The sequence below is a fragment of the Trachurus japonicus genome, chromosome 9 (assembly GCF_045865225.1).
Source record: "Trachurus japonicus isolate A0001 chromosome 9, Traja_1.0".
Lineage (NCBI taxonomy): Eukaryota > Metazoa > Chordata > Actinopteri > Carangiformes > Carangidae > Trachurus > Trachurus japonicus.
In genome coordinates this window covers 35,687-54,844 of record NC_140915.1, presented here as the reverse complement: position 1 = coordinate 54,844, position 19,158 = coordinate 35,687, and the positions used below count along the sequence as shown (strand labels likewise).

The window sequence follows — 19,158 nt, the reverse complement described above, 5'->3', positions numbered from 1 at the left end:
GACTGATAGATAACAACCAGGCTGATTACCAGGCTAACAACCAGGCTAATAACCAGGCTAATAATCAGGCTAACATCCAGGCTAATAACCAGGCTATCAACCAGGCTAATAACCAGGCTAATAACCAGGCTAACATCCAGGCTAATAACCAGGCTAACATCCAGGCTAACCACCAGGCTAACAACCATCCACCCTTGGACGTTGATGCTGTTTGAGGATAAACTGATGGAGTCTGAAGAAAATCTACTCAACACATTTCTGTTGCTGCTGCTCATCGGATCACAGTGTACTCTGGTAACAACTAACCATTCTATTCTATTCTATTCGGCTCTATTTTTTCTATTCTATTCTATTCCATTATATTCTGTTCTGCTTTATTCCATTCCATTCTATTCCATTCTATGCTTCTCTTCTCTTCTCTTCTCTTCTCTTCTCTTCTCTTCTCTTCTCTTCTCTTCCATAGGTTGGCTACTTGCCTAAATTCATTCATTAAGTGACTGATTAGTAACTGACTGATCCAGGTGATTGATTGATTGATTGATTGATTGATTGATTGATTGATTGATTGATTGATTGATTGATTGATTGATTGATTGATTGGGAGCTGCCTACTGACGACTCAGGGAGTAAAACCTGCTACTAAATGAAGACTCGAGTCCCCAAGCTGAAGTTCACACAGAAGTATCCAGTCCATATCCCAGAATGCATTTCACTGGCTGGGAGTGTCTGAGAGTCACTTATTAAAGGGTCAACGAGGAGTTTTTCCATCGGCAGAATGAAAAATTCTGCGACAATAAAAAAGTCTGATATTAATGTGGATGAATCTCCGTTACCACTTGTTAATGGTCCATTTTAGATAAATCTATGGTTTTGTCTCTATGGTTATTTTGTTATTATTAGTGGTGGTGGAAATGCTGGGCGAGCCGACCAGCGTTTCTTTACTTTCGGTTTCGTGGCGAGTCATGAGAATAACGCCGCCGTATGAATCTCCGTTTATGGTGGGAACTACGACGGTATGTGATCGTCTTCCAACCTCTGACTTTAATTCTTGATGAATGAAAACATGAGTCTGTCTTGACCCGGTCAAAGAATTTCATGGTGCGGAGGCTCATAAATGTAGAGTGGAAACACTTCGCTTTAACAAAACTCCTCCTTGTCCCTGTAGAATTTTCCCTTTTTTTTGCAATGCATCATGGGGCAGTTGACCATGTCCAGCATCTCACAGCTCTTACTGTTATCTGATCACATCTGGGTATTTTCCACTTCCAATAATACTAATAATGATACTAATAAGATAATAATGTTAATCCTCAGCCAGTGCTGTGTGAGCTCAGCTGCAGGTTGGTCTTCCTGAGGTTTTTGTCTCTGTGGTTGGTCAATCGTCTCCGTGTCCTCTGACTTCCTGTGTTGTGGTTGATTCTAGTCATAGATACTGACTTGATGCTGGGTTCCCAGGCAGCTCTATTTAGTGGAATACATCAACGTGGCGGCCATCTTGGTCAGGGGGAAGCCGTGTCTACTTCCTGCATCAGAGGTCTATCAACCATTAACATCACCACAACTCACTGAATATTCAACCCATTCTCAAGCCGTTTGGTTTATTATAAATGTCAGACATATATTTATGATACAACAACAAAAACATTTTTTTATTTTTTTATTTTATATATATATTTTTTTAATGTATTAAACATACACTTAGATACTCAGACACACACCCACATGCATAAATACCGTGAAATGTGTTGTACAGGGTCTGACTGGTCTGACTGCTGGTCAGACGTTTATATGTCTATGGTCAGAAACCCCTGACCAAGATGGCCGCCGTGTTGACGTACGCTGAGAAGCAGAAGACGCCATCTAGTCAGTATATATCTATGGATTCTAGTCTCCGTGTCCTCTGACTTCCTGTCCTCTGACTTCCTGTGTTGTGGTTGATCAATTATCTCCGTGTCTTCCTCCTGTGCAGGTGGGTCCTTCAGCCCCCGAGGACGGCTGGCAGGTGTACAGCTCGGCTCAGGACGCTGAAGGTCGATGTGTTTGTACGGTCGTTGCTCCTCAGCAGACCATCTGCTCCAGAGATGCTCGAACCAAACAGCTGAGACAGCTGCTGGAGAAGGTACCAGAATCCTACAGCTGCAGTAGTACTGACTGACTGCTCCTTCTGATGGTAGTACAGTGAAGTAGTTTCTTGCAGTAGTACTGACTGACTGCTCCTTCTGATGGTAGTACAGTGGAGTAGTTTCTTGCAGTAGTACTGACTGACTGCTCCTTCTGATGGTAGTACAGTGGAGTAGTTTCTTGCAGTAGTACTGACAGCGTTGCTCCTTCTGATGGTAGTACAGTGAAGTAGTTTCTTGCAGTAGCTGGTAGCCGAGGATGCTAATGCTATGCTGGCTAAGTATCCCGGGGTTCTGGTGTTCGTTATGGGGGATTTTAACACATGCAGACTGGACAATGTATTACCATCTGGACAATGTATTACCATCTTTCCAACAATATGTGGATATTCCGACGAGGAAGGCAAACATCTTCACCGATGCATTCCGTGCCCGTTCATATCCACCGCTTGGACTTGCAGACCATAACGTCATCTGTTTACTTCCGCTCTACAAACAACAACTGAAACGTCACAACCCACAACGTTACAACGCTCCACAGTGGTCGGAGGGTGCCATTGCTCGGCTCCAAGGCTCCCTGGCCTGCACTGATTGGAGCATTTTCGACAGAAGTCTGAATGAGAGAGTCTCTGTCATCACTGACTACATCAACTTTTGTATAAATACCTGCATCCCTATTAAAACAATCAAAAAATACCCCAACTCCAAACCCTGGACAACTAAACAAATAAGACAGAGCCTGAAGGAAAAACACACAGCCTTCAGGCTCAAGGACTGGGAAAGCCTAAAACTAGCAAAAAGAAAAATAAAAAATGAGGTTTTTCAAGGCAAAACTGAAATTCAAGAAAAGGTTGGAATCTGAATTTGCCAACATGAACACAAAGCAGGCATTCCAGAGGGTGAAAACCCTGACGGGATGTGAACCCAGAATCAACACTTGCTCAATAACAAACCCAGAAGCCTTTGCAAGAGAACTAAATACATTCATTGCCCAATTTGACGCACTGGATTTTACAGCTGAGTGTGAGGCTCTGTTGGAAGCCCTGCCTCTACCAGAAGTAGTCGAACCAGCCCCCTTCACAGAGGAGGATGTACGGCGCCAAGGCTCCGGGACCTGACAGCATCCCAGCAAGGGTGTTGAAGGTGTGTGCCCAAGAACTCGCACCAGTGCTTCACTCACTCTTCTGTGAATCCTACTTGACTGCCATACCCACCCTCTGGAAGACTGCCACCATAATCCCTGTACCCAAAAAACCACGGCCCAATCAACACAACCACTATCGCCCTGTCGCCCTCACATCCATAATAATGAAGTGCCTGGAGAAGCTGCTGCTAAGTAGCATCCTGCCAGTCGTAACCCCACAGCTCGACCCCCTCCAGTTTGCCTACAAGGCCACAAGGGGCACTGTGGACGCAGTAGCCTGTCTATTACACCTCATTCTTCAGCACCTGGACTCCCCACATCACATGATCAGGATTCTCTTCGTGGACTTCAGCTCAGCCTTCAATACCATCCAAAAGCATCTGATGATCCAGAAGTTACACCGGCTCAACATCCCCACCCGACTGATCCACCTCATCCATAACTTCCTAAGTGACAGGCTGCAAGCAGTACGGGTAGGCGCAACCACATCCACAGTGATCACCATCAACACTGGCGCACCACAAGGTTGTGTATTAAGTCCATTCCTCTACACCCTCTACACCAATGACTGCACCAGCCCATCACCCATCACCACATAGCTTAAATGCTCAGACGACACGGCCATCCTTGCTCTGCTTACCGACAATAACTCTGTTCAGGACTACCACGACACCACTGCACACTTCACTCAGTGGTGTAAGGACAACTACCTCCATCTCAATGTCACCAAAACAAAAGAACTGGTAATCAGCAGCCCCCCCCCCCCTCACCTCAAACAGTGGAAATAATAGACAGTTTTACATGTCTCGAGGTCACATTGGACAATCAACTCACCTTCAACCAGCACACCAGTGACATCCAGAAAAGAAGCCATCAGAGACTGTCAGCCATCCGTAAACTGAAAGCACTCTGTCGCCCCCCATCTCCTTCTGTTGTTGTATGAAAGCATGGTCCAATCAATCCTCACATACTGTTCCATCTGCTTCTATAACATGTTATCTGTCAAAAACAAAGCCAAACTCACACGCATAACCACCACAGCTTCCAAAGTAATTGGTGCTCCCCACACCAGATTTACACAACAGGTCCATCACATGCATCTCTATCTCAATAGAACGGGACATCACACACCCACTCAACACCGACCTCATCCCCCTCCCCTCAGGACCAAGATACAGGGCACTGAGGTGCAGAAGGGCTCGCTTCGGCAGAAGCCTAATACCGGCCGTAATAGCAAGGCCAAGATCACCTGGCCAGAGTGTAAACATGTGTGGCAATGTGTTGTAATCTGTGTGTGTTTGTATGTGTCTGGTGAAATGAAATGAAATGTAAATGGTCATGTGAAAAAGAATTTCCCTAGAGGGACAATAAATGTCTAAAGTCTAAAAAAGTCTAAAGTAGTACTGACTGAGTAGTACAGTGAAGTAGTACTGACTGACTGCTCCTTCTGATGGTAGTACAGTGAAGTAGTACTTGCAGTAGTACTGACTGACTGCTCCTTCTGATGCTAGTACAGTGAAGTAGTACTTGCAGTAGTACTGACTGACTGCTCCTTCTGATGCTAGTACAGTGAAGTAGTACTTGCAGTAGTACTGACTGACTGCTCCTTCTGATGCTAGTACAGTGAAGTAGTATTTGCAGTAGTACTGACTGACTGCTCCTTCTGATGCTAGTACAGTGAAGTAGTACTTGCAGTAGTACTGACTGACTGCTCCTTCTGATGGTAGTACAGTGAAGTAGTTTCTTGCAGTAGTACTGACTGACTGCTCCTTCTGATGGTAGTACAGTGAAGTAGTTTCTTGCAGTAGTACTGACTGACTGCTCCTTCTGATGCTAGTACAGTGAAGTAGTATTTGCAGTAGTACTGACTGACTGCTCCTTCTGATGGTAGTACAGTGAAGTAGTACTTGCAGTAGTACTGACTGACTGCTCCTTCTGATGGTAGTACAGTGGAAGTAGTATTTGCAGTAGTCCTGACTGACTGCTCCTTCTGATGGTAGTACAGTGGAAGTAGTACTTGCAGTAGTACTGACTGACTGACTGTGCTCTCCAGGTGCAGAACATGAGCCAGTCCATCGAGGTCTTGGACCAACGGACTCAGAGAGATCTGCAGTTTGTGGAGAAAATGGAGGTTCAGCTGAAAAGCTTGGAGAACAAATTCAAACAGGTTGAAGACGGACACGAGACCAACGTCGCCAGACAGTACAAGGTAGAAGTAGAAACTACAGCACCATGTGTCATGCACTGATCATTCAGGTTTCACATTTAGATTTCAGATTCTTGAAATTAATTTATTTGGATAAAACCCCTTGAGATGAACCATCTCGTTTTCGGGGGTCCAAACATAAAGACAAACATAGATTCAACAGACAAACATGTTCTCAACAATATTGAAAAACAAACAGACAAATAATCAAACAAAACAAACAAACAAAAAGACAAAAACAATAGTACAAACAAGGACAAACCACAGTTATTGTAACTACATTGGGACAAAACAAAACGACTATAATAAGGCCACAAAGGTCGACACTGAGACTAAAATGACAGTAGATAATGATTAGTATCAGTTCAACCAATCAGAAATGCATCTTCAGTGGAAACAGGAAGAGGTCACCATGAGGTGAGAAGACAGAGCTTGAAAATACCAAGAGAGGAACTGGATCTGATATTAGCAGGAAGTTCCAATCTGCTGCTGCTTTCAACAGAAAAGCTCTTCTACCAAATGATTTAATGATTTATTTATTTATTTTAGAAATGGGAACAGTACATATTGATGGACATTGACATGTAAATATGTGGGATTGAAGCCAAGTGGCTGATTTCCATCCCCAGTCCCATTGGCAGGTTGATGTTAGACATAAAAAACAATGAAGATAAAAAGTAGAAGAGGCAGGACTAGGACAATACAAAACACCTTGACATCTTACACACAACATATATGAACGACATACATGAACCACGTAAACCATGTTTGCAGGGTTCTTACAGATCCTTAAAAAGTCTTAAAAGGCATTGAATTCATTAATCTAAAAACAAGGCCTTAATTGGCATTAAAATGTCTTAAATCAATTTTTCAAAGGTCTTAAAAATGTTAACACTTGGTAAGTGGGATTTTAGGGTTGTAATTAGTCTCAAATCTCAAAATAATTGGTAACATTCCGACATAGAGAAGTTAGTGGCGGCCGTCAACGCTAAATTTCTCACCGCCACCAACTCCCGAGTCAGTGTTTTTTGTTTTTTGTCTTTTTTTTTTTCCAGTGTTTTTTTAATGCATTTATTTTGAAAGGACAGCTGGAAAGAGACACAATCCAATGTTCATGTAGCAGTCACTTTACCTTGGAAGTGGGTAAAATTGTCCCTATAACCCTAAGTAATTGATGTGGTGTTTTTTTTTTTTTCTGCATTTGTGTTTATTATGAAGTCGGTCTTAAATTTCATTTCAAGCGGCTTTAAAAAAGTCTTTAAAAGTCTTAAATTTAACTTGGCTTAAGCTGCAGGAACCCTGTGTTTGGATCAATAGCTCAGGTTTCATCTTCCCGCCTCCTCTGCTGATTGGTTTCTGTGTGTCTGTGTGTCTGTGTTTCTGTGTGTCTGTGTGTCTGTGTTTCTGTGTGTCTGTGTTTCTGTGTGTCTGTGTTTCTGTGTGTCTGTGTGTCTGTGTTTCTGTGTTTCTGTGTGTCTGTGTGTCTGTGTGTCTGTGTGTCTGTGTGTCTGTGTTTCTGTGTGTCTGTGTTTCTGTGTTTGTGTGTTTCTGTGTGTCTGTGTTTCTGTGTTTGTGTGTCTCTGTGTTTCTGTGTTTGTGTGTGTCTGTGTCAGTCCATCAAGGCGAAGATGGAGGAGCTGCGTCCTCTGATCCCCGTGCTGGAGGCCTACAAAGCCGACGCTCTGCTGGTGCGACAGTTCAAAGAGGAGCTGGCCAACGTGACGGAGCTGCTGGCGGCGCTGCAGCAGCAGCTGGGAGGACTGGACTACCAGGACCTGCACGGCCGCGTGCTGAGTCTGGAGGAGCGGCTCAGGGCCTGCATGCAGCGGCTCGGTGAGTGATGATGTCACCGGCTGGGGGAGTGATGTGATGTCACCGGCTGGACCAGGATCTGACTCCATGAACTGAGTTGACCAGTTTGGCGTATCGCTCTACTAAATTCAGGATTTAGTAAGACTAAACCGCTACTAAACCCTTAGTAATTACCAGCTAGTTTGCAACTAGTTGTTTACTAGTTCCGGTTGCCCCAGACCAGTGTATGCAATCCCGTATCTAGTAAATGCGTAAGTAGTTACTAGCAGGTTACTAGTCGCATTAAGTTACCTTATTGTCCCGCCAAGGCAGGAAATTCATCTTTGGTCTCACTTCTAGACAAAACAGTCAGAACACAAACACTTGGCAGCAAGGCTCACATGAGACGAAACAAAGTCAACAGCGGTCACATCACATACAGATAGTAAAATTAAAATTAAAATAAAATCCCCTTTACCGTGTCTTGTTTATTATGTAGATGGCATTGGGGATAAAGGAGCCCTTGTAGATCTTTTTCTTTGCTAGAGGAACTCTATAGCGCCGCCCTGAGGGCAGTAGTTCAACTTCACTGTGTAGGGGTCATCTCTAATGACTGACAGGGCTTTCCTTTGTGCAGCGGTGTTATAGAGGCTGTCTAGTGTTATAGAGGCTGTCTAGTGGTCTAGTGGTCTTTGTTGACGGCCAACTATCTTCCCAGCCGTGTTAAAGGTTCAACGTTCCGGCTCTTTGTTTGTTTGTGTTTCAGCCTGTGGGAAGTTGACAGGAATCTCTGAGCCAATCACCGTCAAGACGTCTGGGTCCAGGTTCGGGTCCTGGATGACCGACCCGGTGGCGCCACCCGGAGACAACAGGGTGAGTGTGAACATCCACACACATTAAAGGGATAGTTAAACTGTTTCAGAGGTAAGTTGTAGCGCTAGCTCTTTTAAGGTTGTTACAGCGGTCAAGATGAGGTGCCGGTCAGGACACAGTAATGAGGCTTGCAGGTTCGCTGATGGTGGCATTTATTGTGCACTCAATGTTGTTGTATATAGTTCTGCAAAATAGTAACAAACCACATAGCCATTATAATAAATGTATTCAAATAATAAAAGGAATAATAAATGTTTACACAATCAGAATATATAAGTGTCTTTTATTTATATGCAACAGTAATGCATTTAAATCCACAGGAGCACAGGTATAGGTTAACTAGTGGTCAATAGCTCCCTCTCCTGGCAAAGCAGGGTATAAACAAAGACCACACTCGGCGCACATGGCGGCCGACAGCTGATAAATTAACGACCCAAACAACGTTACGTTCCGACAGCTAGCTTGCTGGACACACACACAACACTCGGCTACCAGCGTTCACAATGTAAACACCACGGACCTCCATTACCGTCCGGCGGCAGAGAGCACACGAGATTTAGCTAAGTGTGCTAGTAAACACAGTATAACACAGTATGAAGTGATACTCACTTTGTTCATTCACTTAAACATTTGGAGTGGCACAATAACCCTTGTCAAACAAAAAACAACCGTGTTTCAGGCGAAAAAATACTATAAAGTCCACGGTGAGCGCAGGTGAGAAAGGGGAAGGAGAAAAAAACTCTGTCAGCTTGACTTTTTCCTGTGTGCTCTCACTTCTTCACTGGTGGTGACTGCGTCACTTCCTGAGGCGCTCCTTCACAACAAGAGCATGCTCCTTCAGAATAAGAGCCTTTCATACATAAACCCAAAATTGAAATTTCAAAATCCTCATTATCTCCTCCCCTCATGTGGACTAAGGGCTGGGAGAAGTTTCAGAGTCCTCCGTGGCTTCTCTGAGTTACAGGGGGTCTCGGCGTAGCAGTGCATGTCCATATGACGGTTGCAAATGGATACCAACTGTCTTCATAACAAAAAGACACACCAAAAAACATCCAGATACCTCCATGCTGCTCGTATGTAATGTCCCTCTGGTATTGAAGCCCCGACATGAGAAATTGTCCCGAAAAAAATTAAATAAGTCTATATTTCAAGCTTGTTTTGTAGCGGAAGCTTCTCGAAGCTCCTCTTCCCAGTTCGTTCAAATTTGACGAACCAGGAAGAGGAGGGAAGAACTATCCCTTTAATGACAGCAGCACTCTGCAATGGCAGATGTTAGCCAGGTGCATTGTTGGAAATATCTGAATGTTGTGGATTGAATCGGTCTTTGAGAGGAACAGAGAAGTGACAGGTGTTTGATGGTGAAGGGATGAGTCGGGAACTGATCTGCAGTCAGTCTTATAAAGGAACGCTGTGATCAACTATCTAACGATTTATCCACCAATAAACTGAACTGAGGTCATTTCCATCACAAGGTTTATTTGGAATATTTGATTAATATAATTAATTAATAATTAATATTATACTATAATTAATATTTGATCTTCCTGCTTCACCATGAACATGTCTGTTTGACAGGAGCGGTGATGGGAGTAACTAGCTACTTTTTCCAGTAACGAGTAATAAAAACAGTTACTGGTTCCCCGTTCCAAAGAGCCGTCTACACTGATAGTTAGATAGTTGAAGTAAATCTGCATATTTATTTTAAAATCATTTCAGCGTTTCCTCCAGAAGAAAACAGTGTTTTGGGGCAAGGCAGTTTTATTAGTATAGCCTGTTTTTACCACCAGTTTGTCTCAAAGGGCTTTACATCCCATAATAACATCCTCTACCCTTTGACCCTCACATCCACTGAGGAAATGTGGTATTTTTTGGAAACGGGTCCCAGACAGTGGAGGCAGAGGAGGTTGGTCCTCTATTTGTGACAGACAAGAGGAAGCTCAAAGTATTTTTTATGAAAGAGTAACTGGTTGAACTAAACCTTTACCAAATCATTTTTTAAATCTCTTCTATGGAAGAAAATCCACTAAATCCACTAAAACTGTTCACCAGCACCACCTGCAGGCGGAGACAGAGCAGGAAGCAGGAAGGGGGGGGGGGGGGGGCTAGTTCTCCTTCCATTCACTCAATGCAGTTAGGTTCTTTACCTGATAAATGCTATGAGTCTGTAAAATAAAGCTATATATATATATAAATATCTATGTGTTTTTCATCAGGCCTTTGTTAATCTGAAAACAGCAGGATCAAATAAAACAATGTTATTTTTAGAAATGGTGGAAGCCATTGTTTTACTGTTTAATTGTTTTTTTAAAGTATATTTTTTGGGCATTTATGCCTTTATAGATAGTACAGTTGAGACAGACAGGAAACGGGGAGGCAGAGAGAGGGGGAATGACACGCAGTAAATGGCGCCCGACGCGGGACTCGAACCAGGGCCGACTGCAACGAGGACTGTGCCTCTATACATGGGGCGCCCGCTCCAACCACTACGCCACACGACGCACCCTGTTTGATTGTTTTACTGTTTAATTTACATGTTAGAGTGAAAATCTCAAAACGCTGCCCCAGCTTTCTTCGTGTAGACGCCCTAAACAGATCTTTTGTGAAACAATGATGTCATACCCTCCACTCCAATTAATCTGATGAGTAACTATAACTAAGCACAGATACTAGAAAAATGTTGTTACTCACAGTCACGGTCCAGGGGCCTCATTTATGAAAGAGGGTGTAAAACTGCTACTAAATATTTGCGTACGGCGAAAAGACGAAAATGGCGTACACCCAAAATATTTACACCTTTTTCAGATCAATCAAACTGTGCGTATGCACAACTCTCCGCAATTAATCACACAGGACTCAAGAATGGTGCACACGTGAACACACCTCTTACTCCGCCCCCGGAACGCCTATATACAACTATATATGGTCAGCACGTGCATATTTAATTAGCCATGTGCTCTCTGTGGTGCAGCAACTTTTGTGACAACAAAGTGACAACGGAGACAACGGGCGGAGGACGGGGGAAAGAAGCGGAACTTCTCCGAAAGCAGATACACGGGCAATAAATCAGTCAGAAAAATGATCTTGCATTTTAATAAGCTACAATAAAAACAAAAACCTCCCAAATCTCAACAAAAGGGAGCAGAAAGAAGAAGAATCTTATGTAATCTGCCCGTTTATCCCAGAAAATCTTTTTTTTTTTTTTTTTTTACCTAGATGTTAAAACAATGTAGGAAGCAGGACGATAGTTACCATTACTTTGCACGCCTTTCCACACAGTTACAGCTCTACTGGACTCGGTTTAGGTCATTTTCCATTACAGCTGAGTCCTTCACAGTTCCTCCTTAGAGCCGCGTTGTCTCACTCTTTATTCTCTCGTCAGCTCCAAACACACGTGCACCTCGTTAACTCAGGTGACAGATTAATAACAGTCTAGCTGCAGATCAGTGTGTGCTGCTGCTGGTGTGTTTTTAAACTTGGAGGGTTTGATCCTTGTCGGACGTCACATAGCCTAATCAAAAAAGCAAAATCCACAATCCGCTCTGTTTATCAATGAACATAAAGCCTAGTGTTATTATAGAGCGGGTTGGATTGCCAGCATCAACTGTCAACCACTACCACAATTACTTCAAAAAATCCTACTGTCTCTTCTAAATGTACTCCGCTCCTCTCTCCCTCTCACACTTCAGTTCTCTGACTCAGCAACGGTGTCGCCAATTCCTCCTGTTCCTCAAAAAAGGCGTAAATCACGGTACGCCAGGGTCAAAATGGGTGTAAATGTCCGCACTTTTCCCCGTCAGGTTTTGGCTTGATAGATCCCAAATTTGGCGGAGAAAAGTGCGTACGCACAAAACAAGGGGAAAATGGCGTAAAAAAAGGTGTATCCACAATGATAAATAAGGCCCCAGTTCTCACAAAGACAACACAACTGTTTCTAAGTTGATATAGTTGTGGTCATTATGAGTGTATTTCTCTAAACGATCTTTACAGAAGGTTTATCTCTATTGAACTTATAGTAACATGATAATCATTTATGTCACGATTGGTTTTCTTTATTGTTTGTGTAGGTGTGGTTTATGGATGGTTACCATAACAACCGACCAACTATACATTATCCCTTACTGAACTTATAGTAACATGATAATCATTTATGTCTCAATTTGGTTTTCTTTTCCGTTTGTGTAGGTGTGGTATATGGATGGTTACCATAACAACCGACCAACCGACCAACTATACATTATCCCTTACTGAACTTATAGTAACATGATAATCATTTATGTCTCAATTTGGTTTTCTTTCCGTTTGTGTAGGTGTGGTATATGGATGGTTACCACAACAACCGCTTTGTGAGGGAGTACCAGTCGATGTACGACTTCATGACGACGGATAACTTCACGTCCCACCGCCTCCCCCACCCCTGGTCCGGCACCGGCCAGGTGGTCTACAACGGCTCCATCTACTTCAACAAGTTCCAGAGTCACACCGTCATCAAGTTCGACCTCGGCACGTCGCTCATCAGCCGCTCGCGCCAGCTGGACTTCGCCGGCTACAACAACATGTACCACTACTCCTGGGGGGGGCACTCGGACATCGACCTGATGGTGGACGAGGGGGGGCTGTGGGCCGTGTACGCCACCAATCAGAACGCAGGAAACATCGTTCTCAGCCAGTTGAACCCAAACACGCTGCAGATCGTCCGCAGCTGGACCACCAACCACCCGAAGCGCAGCGCCGGCGAGGCGTTCATGATCTGTGGGACGCTGTACGTCACTAACGGATACTCGGGCGGAACCAAAGTTTACTACGCTTACTCCACTAACTCCTCCACCTACGAGTACATCGACATTCCTCTGACTAATAAATACAGCCATCTGTCCATGCTGGACTACAACCCCAGAGACAGAGCTCTGTACGCCTGGAACAACGGCCACCAGGTCATTTACAACGTCACACTGTACCACATCATCCAGTAAAACTACTACATCATCACCACTCTGTTACACTCTACCACACCGCGCACTGAATGACAGTAGATAGATGCTCTAGATAAATACATCTAAGACTTGTACTGAGTCTGAGAGTCCCCCCCCCCCAGTCACTGTCAACAAAGTGAAGTCTGTTTTATTCACTTGTTTCCAATGTTCCCTCTAATTTTCAAAACTCCAGAGCAGAAATTCAACTCCCCTGATGAGCTGCTTGAGACGTCCACATGCTGGTGCTATGGCCTCACCTCTACAACTCCAAATATCAATACTATTGGCTATTACTATAATGATTAATAACAGATTATTTTGACAACATTACCTAGGCTGCTCCATATCTAGGTCAGTTACAGTTAATGAGAACAAAATACAATATTGTTTTGGCAAAACATATTTTGCATTTAACCCTAACCCTAACCCAACATCAAGTTGGTGTCATCAACTCTTGGCACTGAAGCATCTTGATATGAACAGTAATAATAGTTCTCAAGCAAAAACTTAAATGGTAGTTGCACTACAGACCACGGTTAAGGTCATACATTTCACAGTTCGAAGCCACATTAGGGAGAAATAAACAGTAAACGAGTCGGGGATGTTTGAGTGTGCAACTTTTTTTGTCTTCTGGGCAAAGAGGTGGAGCAGTAAAACACCTGAGAGGGAACAGGGCTTGTTTTATTCTGTCAGAAATCCGTCCTGTGTTCAGCTGCTTTACTCAACTAGAGTCACAGCCAAGTTCAAGTTCAAGTTCAGCCATCCATAGTTCTTATGCAACACACAGATCGACCGCTAACAGCTGCTAACTCCACATTTCTTCACCTGTACACATAGTACAACAAGTAAACATACAAGAAGACACAAACCAGACAGACTTGGGTTTGTTGCTGGGGGGGGGGGTAATATGGGATGAGGGCAGAAAGTGGGGCAGTCGAGCCTCACCTACATGTACAGCGAACTGCAAAAATTCTAAATCTTACCAGGAATATTTGTCTTATTTCTAGTCAAAATAAATCTAATTCTATTCTATTCTTAGATTCATCATATTAAAAAGCAGCTTGTTTTTAGACACTTTTTACTTTTTTTTTTTTTTTTTTTAAATAAGTAGAAAAATCTGACAGTGGAGCAAGTTTTTCTTTCTTATTTCAAGCACAAAAAACTTGCTTTCACTGGCAGATTTTTCTACTTATTTCAAGTGAAAATAAAAACAAGTTCATTTTTTTTTTTTTTTTTTAAGTATATTTTTTTGGCTTTTCATGCCTTTATTTGATAGGACAGTTGAGAGTGTGACAGTAAATGGGAGGCAGAGATGGGGGGAATGACATGCAGGATAGGGCCGTCCGACGCGGGACTCGAACCGGGGCTGCCTGCTGCGAGGACTATAGCCTCAACACATGGGGCGGGTGCTCTACCAACTGAGTTAAACACCACCCCAAAACAAGTTCATTTTTAGGTGATGTAACCTTTATTAGGTGATGAGTCTTATTTTAAATGGAAAGAGTTTAGTTTTGACTAGAAATGAGACATTTTGACAAGAAATAAGACAAATATTCTTGGAAAGATATAGGGGGTATATAGGGTAATGTGGTGAGGGCAGAAAGTGGGGCAGTCGAGCCTCACCTACATGTACAGTGTATACGCTAGGCTCAGTCTGGACTAGAGCATATCCCAGTGTTGGACTGTTTATTTCTTGTTACATGAATATAGTGAACAAATACTTTTTTTGATACAACTGAACCAGAAATGTAAAAACACGCTGATACAATCACGACAGAAGGAGACTTTGTATTTAACTTTGACATGTTTTAAGTATTAGAGGCTTGACACTGAAGAATGCTTCACATTTTATCACTGGAATTACAGCCTCAATTAGTCTTGAGGAATAATAATAATAATTATTATAATAATATGTTTTTCTTATTGTTGTGTATCATAAAGCAATACATACTCTCCACTACACTTTCTCCTTAACAATAAGTCCTTCAGTTTTTAAAAGTTATAGTAGGATGAGCAGGGATACCACGCTTCTTCATCTTTAATGTGCTGTTCCAACACAATAGAGGCGTTAGCAGCAACATTAGTGTCCAAAGCTGGAATCACTCGTATATATCAGCACTAAGAACTTTAGCCGCTGTGTGTGTTGGTGGTTTTGATGACTGTCTCGTCATATTTCTGCTGAACTAGGATCATTCACACCAAGAAGCCTCTGAAATGTCCCATCTTCAGCTCAGGAGCCTCATCAGCACCGTGGCAGCAAAGTGTGCAATTTGATTTATTGTAAAAGAAACTCAATGAGGATTTCTGTGTTTGCCATCCTTCTTTTGTACAAGTATTTAAACAAAAAACTTGAATATATCAGTGGTGAGTTTACAGTGAATCTGTGTGAGTGTGGGAGTTACTGACAGAAATGGATAAAATGTAAAAAAAAAAAAAAAAAAAAGAAAGAAAAGAAAAGAAAAAAAATTTAATGAATAATTGAATTAATTTGTATTTCCTGCTCCTCTGTTTCATATTTAAAGATTTTTTTCTGTATTTGATGTCTTTGTTCACAGACATCTAGATGTCACGCTCTACTGAATGAAACCCATGGAAAGAAAACATTTAAACTACTGCATGTAAGATGTTGAGGGGATTACTCTATCTTTATAACCAGTAGCCTTAATAGCTATTTTGGATTGCATCACCCAATCACTATGTATATTGTGTTTTTTGACAAAATGGAGCCTGCCCTTCATAAATAAACTTTACATTGGTGCTTCTGTGTGTTTTCTTGTGATTAGATACCCAGCTGGCACCGGACGTCAATTAGACATCATGAAGATCTTGGCCAGTAACTTTGAATAGACGTCAGTATTTAGATGAAAATGAAAATCAGGTTAACCCCAAACGTTGGACAGACGTTAAATACTGTACTTGGTTTTCCACATGTAACAGTTGTCTGCGTTGTGTTGTGTTGTGTTGTCAGGACCAGACTTTTATTGCCTGGACAACAATACGGAAATGACTGGTCAGCTCAGGGTCAAGCACAGCACTTGTTAGCACAGCTTCATGGAGGACAATTAGCAAGTTAGCTTAGCCTTCGAGCTAAGGTCGCTAGTTATAAACATTAAACAAAATAAATCCTCTGTAACACATTTAGTTACATGTATAAAACTGTCGCCAGCTTCCTGAACATAATATCATGATAACTGCATTATTACATTACATTGTTTACACAGTTTCAGTGGCTATAACGCTAGGTATAAGGGATGAGTACCAAGTGGTGATGTTGGATCAAAGTACTTTCCCTCAGGGCTAGATGGGAGATAGACATGTCCCTAGTGAGTGTTGGTGGCGCTGAGCACGCTGGTGAGGTCATTTCCGGGATTGGAGCAATGCATGATGGGAAAAAACACAAGCATTGTGGATCATTGGAAAAGTATAAGAGTGAGGTGATGGAGATTTTGGCTACCCCCCCATTTGTGAGGACGCTCTTTCGATAGAGACCGGAATGGAGTCTGTAGCTCATTCCTATGAAAAGTTATGGGCCAATGAAAATGGCCCATAGGAAGGCATGGAGTGACAGGAGTGAAAATTGTTCAAAGTGTTAGCCATGTTAGTGAAAGTGGGGAAAGCACTTAGGAGCACGAATCAGGCAATTTCCTGAGCCTGGAAGAGGCGGACCGGAAGTGTCCATATCTCGGGCCAGGAAGGTCCGCGCACCTCATGTTTGGTGTCTCCTTGAAGGTCTTGCTGAGACGAATCCATAGACATATCAACCATTTCCCTAACCTTAACCGTTGGTGAGTTATGGCCAAAAGCGCATATTTGCGTGTTTAGATGAAAGGGCATATAAGAAGGGGTGGTTTCAAGTTGATATCTCTGGCTAGGAACAGGGGTATTAGCCATGATTAGACATCGGAGGATTAGACATTTTTGAATAACTTTTGATAGGAGCGTCTGATCGAAAAAAGGAGGACACCTTACAGATGCGCCTCGTCAAGACGGATCGTTTGATACCAGCCCCGACCTCCTACGACATTCAGGGGCGGAGTTATCAGCAAAAAACCATTTTGTCTAGTACTTATATGCATGTTGACTCGATAAGGCTACGTCATAGGTGGTCAAACTTGGTGTCTACCCCCCCATTATCGTGGACGCTGAATCCAGAGGTGCCGGAATGGAGTCTGTAGGACCTTCCTATCAAAAGTTATGGGCCAATTAAAATCCCCCATAGGAATGAATGGAGAGGTGTGAAAAATCGCCTAAGTGCCACATGGTCATATGTATGGGTGGGCGGTCCCCAGGAAAGTTGACCACTATATGTTTCAGGCGATTCTGAACATGATTGGTCCCCGACCGGAAGTGATTGTGATGGTCGTGAAATTGGGTCATGTTGGGTATCTACAGAGAGGTCTCGAGTAGACAAGTGCCTGGACTGGGGTGTTGGGTCAGTGGGACATTCCCCTGGTCAGATATCGCGAGAAGTGTGTTTTGCGACATAGTGAAAAATGGCCCGAGTGGTTAAGTTTAGGCAAGAGTCCAGTGTCCAGCATGTGCCAGGGAGTGGTTAAGGTTAGTAAAACTGACATGTCCAGGCATAGGTTAGGTTAGGGGGTTTTCGCGAGGATATAACTGTTGATAGGAAGGTCGTAGAGACATGAAACTAAGCTCTACCCCCCTCAACCACGGCATGGGCTTTCGATTGGTGTGCGTCATTAGGCCCCACCCACTTCCGGTCCGGAAGTAGCATGATTATCTCAGGAACGGAAGGTGGTAGAGACACGTGGGTGGTGTCATCGTGTTCCTGGTGGTCGATATAGTGGGGGTAGACACCAATTAGGAGTTTGTGGGCGGTACCGTTGGTAAGTTGTGGGCGTGGTTTAGGTCGGATAGTGAAATTTTCCTAAGTGTTACATATGTTAGTGAAAGTCCAGAAACCACTTAGGAGCACGAATCAGGTGATTTGGAGACGGGCTGGAAATGTCGACCGGAAGTGGCCATATCTCGGCCCAGGAAGGTCCGCGAGCCACATGTTGGGTGTCTCCTTGAAGGTCTTGCTGAGACGAATCCATAGACATATCAACCATTTCCCTAACCTTAACCGTTGGGGAGATATCGCGAGAAGTCGCTTTCCCATTGACTCCAATGTTAAATGGATGTCGCCCTTGAAAAATCGCCTAAGTGCCACAGGGTACTATGTATGGGTGGGTGGTCCCCAGGAAAGTTGACCACTATACGTTTCAGGCGATTCTGAACACGATTGGTCGAGCACCGGAAGTGATTTTGATGGTCGTCAAATTGGGTCATGTTGGGTATCTACAGAGAGGTCTCGAGTAGACAAGTGCCTGGACTGGGGTGTTGGGTCAGTGGGACATTCCCCTGGTCAGATATCGCGAGAAGTGTGTTTTGCGACATAGTGAAAAATGGCCCGAGTGGTTAAGTTTAGGCAAGAGTCCAGTGTCCAGCATGTGCCAGGGAGTGGTTAAGGTTAGTAAAACTGACATGTCCAGGCATAGGTATAGGGGTAATAACCACGATGATCATTTTGAGGTATAAGGGATGAGTACCAAGTCGAGATTTAGGCTCAAACTACTTTCCCGATGGGCTAGATGGGAGATAGACATGTCCCTAGTGAGTGTTCGGTGCGCTGAGCACGCTGGTGGCGTCATTTCCGGGATTGGAGCAAAGGATCATGGGTAAAAATACAAGCATTGTGGCTCATTGGAAGGCTATTGGTGTGACGTCATCGAGATTTTGGCTACCCCCCCATTTTCGGGGGCGGGCTTTCGATAGAGACCGGAACCAAGTCTCTACGTCATTCCTATCAAAAGTTATGGGCCAATGAAAATGGCCCATAGGAATACATGAGTGAAAATTGTTCTAAGTGTTACTAATGTATGGGAAAGTGAGGAAAGCACTTGGGAGCACGAATCAGGCAATTTCCTTTCTTTGGAAAAGTCGGACCGGAAGTGTCCATATCTCGGCCCAGGAAGGTCCGCGGGCCACATGTTGGGTGTCTCCTTGAAGGTCTTGCTGAGAGGAATCCATAGACATATCAACCATTTCCCT

General features: G+C 43.4%; 1 protein-coding gene across 1 annotated transcript; it reads left to right on the top strand.

Moving 5' to 3' along the window:
- LOC146980420 (noelin-like) lies at positions 1 to 13,104 on the top strand. Its single transcript, XM_085785652.1, has 6 exons — positions 1 to 294; positions 1,970 to 2,119; positions 5,318 to 5,473; positions 7,084 to 7,303; positions 8,028 to 8,134; positions 12,442 to 13,104. Exons 1-6 carry the CDS (start codon positions 205 to 207, stop codon positions 13,102 to 13,104), a joined length of 1,386 nt encoding a protein of 461 aa, XP_085641778.1. The 5' UTR covers positions 1 to 204.
- The last annotated feature ends 6,054 nt before the right edge of the window (positions 13,105 to 19,158 follow it).